The sequence below is a fragment of the Asparagus officinalis genome, chromosome 5 (genome assembly GCF_001876935.1).
Source record: "Asparagus officinalis chromosome 5, Aspof.V1, whole genome shotgun sequence".
NCBI lineage: Eukaryota > Viridiplantae > Streptophyta > Magnoliopsida > Asparagales > Asparagaceae > Asparagus > Asparagus officinalis.
The window spans coordinates 7,882,092-7,891,177 of record NC_033798.1 but is presented as its reverse complement, the minus strand read 5'-3'; the positions used below and the strand labels follow the sequence as shown (position 1 = coordinate 7,891,177).

At 34.5% G+C, this 9,086-nt stretch overlaps 1 protein-coding gene across 4 annotated transcripts; it reads left to right on the top strand.

Moving 5' to 3' along the window:
* On the top strand, positions 2,271-8,736 carry LOC109844082. Of its 4 annotated transcripts, none has more exons than XR_002247873.1 (4): positions 2,271-2,352; positions 2,500-2,549; positions 3,007-4,559; positions 8,331-8,736. XR_002247873.1 is itself a non-coding variant. In XM_020413096.1 (2 exons), exons 1-2 carry the CDS (start codon positions 4,097-4,099, stop codon positions 8,408-8,410), a joined length of 543 nt encoding a protein of 180 aa, XP_020268685.1. In that variant the 5' UTR covers positions 3,013-4,096; the 3' UTR covers positions 8,411-8,736. The 4 variants fall into 4 exon arrangements, 2 of the variants coding, with proteins under 2 accessions (XP_020268685.1, XP_020268684.1); XR_002247874.1 differs by lacking the exon at positions 8,331-8,736 and adding an exon at positions 5,101-6,067; XM_020413096.1 differs by lacking the exons at positions 2,271-2,352; positions 2,500-2,549 and having other exon boundaries at positions 3,013-4,559.

The following is a 9,086-nucleotide window of genomic DNA, read 5'->3' as shown; positions in this document are numbered from 1 at the left end:
CTTTGATTTTTTATAAAAATGATAGAATGCAGTTGATAGTTTTGAAACTGATTCTATATTGTTTTGAACTTGCTTCTGGTTTACAAATTAGTTTCAATAAGAGTATTCTAATAGCTCTGGAAAATGATGAGTCCTTGCAGCAAAATTTGGCTACTATGATGAATTGCATGAGTGGTAAATTTCCTATTACTTATCTTAGGATACCATTACGACTTGGAAGATTAAAAAAAGGGGATTGGTTTCCTTTGACCGACAAAATAGAGAAAAGATTATCTTCATGGAAAGGTAAATCTTTATCACGAGGAGGCAGATTAGTGCTGGTTAATTTTGTTCTCTCTTCTATGCCAATTTTTTGACTATCTTTATTTTTGTTTTCTTCATGGGTTATTGAAAAAATTGATAAAATGAGAAGGAGATTTTTGTGGACTGGATCTTCTGAGCATAAAAGTTGTTCAAATTTGGTTAGATAAGAAGAAATTTGTAAACCAAAATTCTGTGGGGGTTTGGGAATTAAAAATCTAAAAATTATGAATAAATCCCTTTTGGAAAAATGGCTTTGGAAGTGGTTGGATGAGAAATATGGACTTTGGAAACAAATTAGTGGTCATGTACATTTGAAAGAAAATCATGGACAAATTTTTTAAATGCCGAAAGATTAAAACTTTCACATTTTTGGAGAAATCTTTTTACTATTGCTGACTGTTTTTTATGCAGTACACATGTAGTGGTTGGAAATGGAAATCATGCTTTATTTTGGCTGGATAAATGGGTAGGGCCATTTACCCTTGCTTCTATGTTTCCATCCTTATTTTTCCTGTCCTCATCCCCCTGTGCATCCATTAATAGTATGAGATTTAATGATAACAACATTTGGAGATGAGATGTGCAGTTTAGAAAACAGTTAACTGGGGATTTGGTTATACAATATTTCAATATGTTGAATCTTATCAATTCTATTACCTTTGGTCATCATGAAGACAAAAGAGAATGGTTATGGGAGGCTAAAATTTTTTTTTAGTTAAATCTTTTTATCAATTCCTTATTGATGGTGGTCTAAGATTTGACTGTGCAAACTTATGGGATCTTCATATTCCTTTAAAAGCTAAGTTTTTAGTTTGGTTGGCTTTCAGAAATGGTTTGAATACGACAGATAACCTAGCTAAAAAAGGAGTTTGTTTAAAGAAGACCTGCTGTTTGTGTGCTAAAACAGATGAAGATCATTCTCACTTGTTTCTCAACTGTGAGTTTGTATACTCTATTTGGAGATCAATTCAATTCAAGTTGAAAACTAATAAAGTGTTTAGACTGAATTCTATAAAAGAAGTTTGGCTACAGTGGACCAGTGGATATAATGGAGATTCTAATATGAAGAGAAAAGTTTTTATTTGTTCTCTTATCTGGTGTATCTGGCAGGAGCGCAATGATAGATTATTTTCTAATAAGAAGAAGAGTTCTCTTGTCCTCTTGAACAAAATTGTGACTTTCTCAACATTTTGGCTAGGATCTGAGGGGATTTCTGCTCGAGCTTTCAGATTACAAGAAAGAAGGAGAAAAAGAGATACTGGTTTTATAACTGCTGATGTTGCTGAATTTGGAAGAAGAATGATGCGGTCATAGTAATTCAGTCAGAATGATGAGGTGCAATCATATTTCTGCTGGATTAATAGCCGCTGGAGATACTGTTATATGCTTTATGCTTTGTTTGAAAGAAAACTTTGTTAATCTTTACCTTTTTGTGTTTTGGTTATTGATGTCAAACTTGTTAAATCAGTTAGGTGGTTATCTCCAGATGTATATAGGAGATGGAGTACTACTACTTGCAGTAATTTCTTTTGAACTCTAGTGCATACTCTTGGTTGGGAGTATAAACTATTTTCTGTAACAACCATCCTTTTAATTTAGCTGGTTGGAATATCTTTGGGGTGTTCCATCCTTTTTCTCAAAAAAAAAAAAGATATACAACAATGCTCAAAATTTTTTTGGTAAGTAATAAGCGATTGGATTTAAAAAAATTATTCTAATTTAATTATAAAAATTGACTGAATTAACACTTATTTTTAAAAGCATACCAATTTTCTAAGGACATGGGCTTCGATGGCCGAAATTTGGTTAATTTAAAAATTTTTGTTTTATAATTACTCAAGTTACCAACCAGGGCAATTAAACCTAATATCTTGTGAGTTATATTGGACCCTCCCACTATCTGCGGTTCCCACCAATATATTCTTCTTAAAAGAAGAGATTAATATCATTTTGTTAAAGATCAAGAACATATCAATGGAGTTCGGAGCGACAAAGAAGATTGAGGCGATCAAGAAGACAGGTGATTTCACAAAGATCAAAGCTACTCAGGTAATTTCCTCATCTCAAAGTGGTCTTCTTGGTTCTTCTTGCCATCACGTTATTCATGATGTCAGCAAGGGATATGTGATCTCAAAAGTTTTTCTAAAACCTCTCTCTTCCCTTCCCCATGTACCTACACCCGCCCCTATGTATCAGCCACGTCAACAAGTTTTCCCACATTCGTTCAACTCCCTATTTGACAGCCATCAGAGCATCTCCAACCATAAAACTCAAAATGGTGTAGTTTTTACACCAAGTTGGTGTAGTTTTTACACCACATCTCCAACCATAAAACTCAAAATGGTGTAGTTTTTACACCAAGTTGGTGTAGTTTTTACACCAAATTACTATTCCATCTCCAACCCATTACAGTTTTTACACCAAGTTGGTGTAGTTTTTACACCAAATTACTATTCCATCTCCAACCCATTACACCAAATATTACACCAAAAAGAATATTCCTTTTATTATTCTTATTTTTTAACATTTTTTGAAATTTAAAATATTTAACAAATTATATAATTATATAATTATATAATACATATAATGGCGCAGCACTGTAGCTCTCCCCCAAAATGGCGCTGGGGAAAGCGTTCGGTTGGAGGAGGAACAGGAACTTTTTTTGCGTCAATTTGGGGGGATCGCGTTCGGTTGGAGAAGCTCTCAGTCTCAGAAAAAACCCCATAGTGATCCCCCCACGTTCTCTTCTTTTGGATCTATGCAAAAGAAACTAGGGATTTCTAAAACCCTTTTTGATTCTGATCAAGGATGGACAGTAGTTAGCTGGAAAAAGAAATCCAACCAGATGGACAATAAGCTTCTCAAATACCCCTTCCCATCAGATTACATGGATCCCAAACAACCCCGACGATGTTTCAACTGTGGGGATGAACGTCATTCAGTTAAATTTTGCCCTAAGGGGGCTTTCATCTGTTTCAAATGTCATGAGGAAGGGCATATTGCTAAATTCTGCAGATCTAATCTTCGTCCTCTAGAGAAGAAGGTGGATTTGTCAGAATCTACAACTCTTTGCAACAACTCCAAAGTGCTCACTTCTTTTGCTATTCTCACTATCACTGAAGGTGCTCCATCGTTAGAATTGATCAAAATCAAGCTGTCTTGGCTTTTCAATTGGAAGTCTTGGAGTAGAAAAGTTATACCTATTAAAGACAAGAATTACTTGGTGGAATTCCCCTCTTCTTTTCAAATGTCGGAAGCAATTGACGAAAAAAGTTTGAATTTTGAATGCTTTAAGGGTTGGTTTGCACCGTGTACAGAAAATATGGGTATGAAAATTGTGAATTCTTCTTTCTTTCAATGGATTAAGATTAAAATTTTACCATTTCAATTCTGGTCCTTGGATATTACCAAGAAGATCATAGGATCCTTTGGGGAAATGGTGAGGGGTTGTAAGAACATCAAAGACAAAGTTAATGACCACGATATTAGAGTGCTTGTTCAAGTTAAATCTGCTGAATGTATTCCAAGAAACATTATCTGTTCTTATACTTCTCAAATTGATTCGTTCACTAGAGAAGTGAATTTGGAAATTCAACCTATTGGTGTTGGACAATTTGGTTCAGAAGTTATTGGCTCACAACTTAATGCTATGAAAATGCAAGGAGAAGTGATAATTGATTCTCTATGGCTTGATCAAGTCACTCTTGATAATGTCATCGTACCTCCGGTAGTAAGTTGACCGGAAAAAGTTCAATTTGTTCTCAAAACAGATAAGACTAAAGCAGTCAATGTTATGGTTTCAAATGCAGAGGAAATCAAGGAGGATAATGCGATGCCGTTACCAGAGGGTATTCAAAATTTGCCAATTTTGGCAACTAACTATCAGGCAGAATCTCAGGCGAATTCTTCTAATGACAGCTCTGAGTCGTTTGCCAAATCTATTCATGATTTCCCAGTAGAATTAGTCAAGCATATTTGGAATGGACAAACGGCCTATCTGGAGAAATTAACTTGGCTTAATTTTTTTGGCGGGAAACATGACGTCAGCAATTCAAATTCTTCAGCTACCTCTCTCCCGCCAAAATCAAATGATACTCCAGCCCTTCAGATGTCCACTTCTATTCCTCCAGGTTTTTCACATAAGCAATCTTCTTCGACATCTCGTTCAGCAAGGAAAGCTCTTATCAGCCGCAAACACAAGAAGTTCTTGCAACACATCTCTTCATCTAAATCTGCCTCTAAAATTGCTAAAAAAGGTACGAAAAACAATACCTCTTCATCTACTTCTATCATGTTGCCTTTGAATGCTATGAATAATGATTTCATTAAGGATATTGTGACTTCTTGTGGAGTTAAATTGCATGAGAATTCTATAGCTAAGTTGAAGGTTAAAGAAGTTGATAGAATATCTTCAGGTTGTTAGAAGTATGATCTATGAGTTCTTTCTGGAGGTTTTTCATTTTATATAGTTTTAAATGAAATTTGCATCATGGAATGTGTGTAGTCTAAATGACCCCAATAAGAGAAGTTTGGTAAAGGACTTCATTCTACATTCCTCTATTGACATCATCGATCTTTAGGAAAGTAAGCTCTGTAAACCTTCTGCTAGGAAACTTCGTTCTTTGGGAGGCAACAAAATACCACACCGGTGTATCCTTGACTCCTCTGATTCTAGGGGTGATGTTATTATTGGATGGTCTAACTCGTTCACTATGATACGTTCATATATTAGTATCTTCTCTGTTTCGGTCTTATTGATTCATACACCTTCTAATTAGTCTTTCACTTTCACTTCAGTCAATGCTCCCATTGATAGAGAAGACAAGGATGTTTATTGGTGGGAACTTTCAAGACTTCGTCAGATTTTTGATGGTCCATGGATTATTTGTGGGGATTTCAATGCTACTTTATCATCAGAGGAAAGAAATGGCAAAAATAGTTCTTTTAGAGATATCAATTCTTTCAGAAACTTTGTCTCATCCAATTCCCTTATCAACCTACCATTGTCTGGACGTTATTTTACTTGGTCTAACAAACGTCACAACCCTGTGTTAGCTAGATTGGATATATTCTTAGTTTGTGCTGACCGGGATAGGAAACATCCTTTAAGTCTCCAATATTATGGACCTTCTATTGGCTCTGATCACTCTCCAATTATTCTTGATTGTGGGGGTATAAAACCTAATCCTCCATTATTCAGATTGAAAAGAGTTGGTTTCATAACAACAAATTTGTTCCTTTCATTGAATCTTCATGGAAATCTTTTCAATGTCAAGTTACTCCTGTAGATATCTTCATTAGAAAACTCTATCTTCTAAAAGGAAGAATTAAGTGGTGGAGGAAAAATGTTTATGGATCTCTATTCTCTAGAAATGATAGTCTGCTATCTAAAATCAACTCCTTTGACTTAATTGAAGAGCAAAGACCCTTAACTTCAACTGAGTTAGATGAGAGAAAATCTTATCAATCTTGTTATGCCTCTATCATTCAAGAAGAAGAAGCTTACTGGCAACAAAGATCTCGTATCCAATGGTCGAAAGAGGGTGATGCTAATACATCTTTCTTCCATAGAACAACTTCCATTCACAAAAGATCAAACCATATTGTTTCCATCAATCACTTGGGTACTGATATTACTGACAATGGTGAAATCGCTAAAGCTTTTTATGATTTTTATCTTAACCTCTTTGGTCAAGATAGCATGAGCAACATGACAGTTAACTGGGACTTCTTATATCCTTCCCAAAATCAAAACTTTCTTCTTCTCTTGAGGCAGACTTTTCAGAATCTGAAATTAAACATGCTGTTTTTAATATGAATCCAAACAAGGCTTCAGGTCCAGATGGTTTCTCTTTGTTATTCTACAAACCTTTCTGGGATTTAATTAAAAGTGATCTTGTTGCTCTCATGAATTTCTTTTCTCAGAATCCTTCAGCTCTTCATAGGGTGAATAAAGTTCTCATCACACTCATTCCTAAAAGTAAAGGCAATTCCACAGTGAAAGATTTTAGACCTATCAGTCTTATCAACTGCATTTTCAAAATCTTCACGAAAATCTTAGCAAACAGATTGACACCTCATATGCATGATTTGGTTGCTCCTACTCAATCAGCCTTCCAGTCTAGCAAATCAACCCTTGACTCTATCTTAGTTGCAAATGAGATGATACATTTTTGTTCTAAAAGGAAAAAGGAAGTGGCTATGGTTAAGATTGATTTTGCTAAAGCCTTTGATTCTATTAATTGGAATTTTCTTATTAATCTACTTAAGGCTCGTGGTTTTGGTCAGAAGTGGTGCTCTTGGATCTTCTATATTATTTCCACCTCCAATTGTGCTGTTCTTGTTAATGGATCTCCTTCTAAGTCTTTTAAATGCAAAAAAGGTCTTACACAAGGAGATCCTTTATCTCCTTTACTTTTCAACATAGCTGTTGATGTTTTGTGCAAAATGATCATGTATAATGTTGAAGATGGTATTCTATCCAGCTTGAGTATAAAGGAACCTCTCAACCAAATAAGAATCTTACAATTTGCAGATGATACTTTACTTTTTGTTAAAAGTACTTACAATGACATATCTGTTCTAAAGACAATTCTATATATCTTTGAAGATATCTCAGGCTTGGGAATAAATTATTCAAAGTCATCTCTTATATACTTTGGTAGAATGCAGAACGGAGGCCAATCTCTAGCTTCATCCCTATGATGCAAATTAGAAAAACTTCCAATCAAGTACCTAGGTTTTCCTTTGAAGAGTGGTAAATTATCTAAATCTGATTGGCAACCTATGTTGGATAATCTGCATCGGAAACTAGCATCATGGAAGAGTAATTGTCTATCTTTTGGAGGAAGGCTTATTTTGCTAAACTCAGTTCTTTCTTCGATCCCTCTATATTTTATGTCCTTCTACAAACTACCTACATGGGTGATTAGGGAAGTTGATAAAATCAGGAGAAACTTCTTATGGACTGGTAAAAATATTTCCAAACCTTTCAAATCCTTAGTCAATTGGAAGAAAGTATGCTTAAGTAAATTAGAAGGAGGATTAGGAGTGAAGGATCTTAATTAAGCTGTTTAATATCTCACTTCTTGCTAAATGGTTATGGAAATGTATTGACAGAGATTTTTTAATTGGAGCTTTCCTTCATCATCTTTATATCAGAAAGGCATCACTTCTTCAATTAGCTATTTGCAATTCTTCTAATTCTTTGTTTTGGAATGATATCATCTCAAACAAAGAAGTATTTTTTCATCTTATTCATTGGACTCTTGGCTCTGGTCAAAAAATAAGATTTTGGAAAGATAAATGGATTAGTACAAACACTTTATCAAGTTTATACCCATGTTTATACAACTTATCCTTGTCTAAAAATGTTTCTATTCGCAGTCAGGGAAACTTTCATAATCAAATATGGCACTAGCATCCTCTTTTGAAAAGAAGCATCTCGTCTTCTTCTTACACTGCCAAACTTGAGCTCATGAATCTTATTGGTCTGCACAATATTACTAAACATATTGACATCCCTTTATGGTCTCTTTCAACAAATGGTTCTTTCACTGTCAAATCTCTTTACGATTTCTTAAACTTTAGAGGAATTTTATCTGCTACATACAAAGTTGTTTGGAATCCAGTTATGCCAAGTAAAATTCAGTTCTTCACATGGTTGTTATCCATGAACAGGCTTCACGCCAAAGATAATCTTATAAAGAAAGGTTGGCTTGGTGACTCTACATGTGGTATACATCCTAAAACTAGTGATCATTTATTCTTCTCATGCACTCTCACCAAATCAGTGTGGAAATATTTCAGTGACTATTATCTACCTTTTATGTGGCCAACATCACTATATGATCTTTTCATAGCTATTGAATCTCTACTTAAAACTGATGGGATTATATGGCGATCTGTTTTCTCTACAGTATGCTGGTTCTTATGGACATCAATAAATAAATATATTTTTGATAAGACACCCTTCTCTACTACAGATATCATTAACTTAGCCATTTCTGGTTTGTATGATTGGTCAGGTTCTGGCAGTGGGAAGGCTACTTTTAAGCTAGCAGATGCTCTGGAAGATAAGCCTATTTCGAGGTGCAACGGTGTCTAATTAAGCTTTATCAATTTGTTTCAGCTGTTGACTGTATAGAACATCTCTTTTGTAATATGATAGTTTGCTTTAATTAGTCTATAGAAAGTTTAATTTCTCTTTACTATATGTATGGATGGCTTTGGTTCTTTCTTATATCTATGTCAACGGTGAATGACGGCAAGGCCCTCTCTTCACCTTCATAGATGTTTGAAAGAAGAATGTCATACATATATCCATAGTTAGAGAAATTATTTTTTCTATCTACTAATCCATATGGATACAGATCGAATCCTACTTTTGTAAAGATACTTTTGCTTTTAATGAACATGGTATATCCCTTGTTTTTCTCTCTCAAAAAAAAAAAAAAAAAAAACCCAGCGCAATTAACAAATGCTGTAATTCAATAAATTTGTGTTCGCCATCCCTGACCATTTTTAAAAACATATTACAGCAGTTGCATCTGAAACCTGAGATGGTGGAATGTTGTATTTGATTTTTTGTAGTTTTCTTATATTTTGATAAGTTTAGAGTTCTATCATGACAAAGAGGTTGAATTTTACCTTGATAAGGTCATATCCTATTCAAATTAGGGAAAGTTAGGGACTATATGATATGATTACTTCGTTTCTTCACATAAAGTATTCAATTGCTGTAAATCAAGAATAAGAGATCGAAACAGGAACTGAGTATCCAA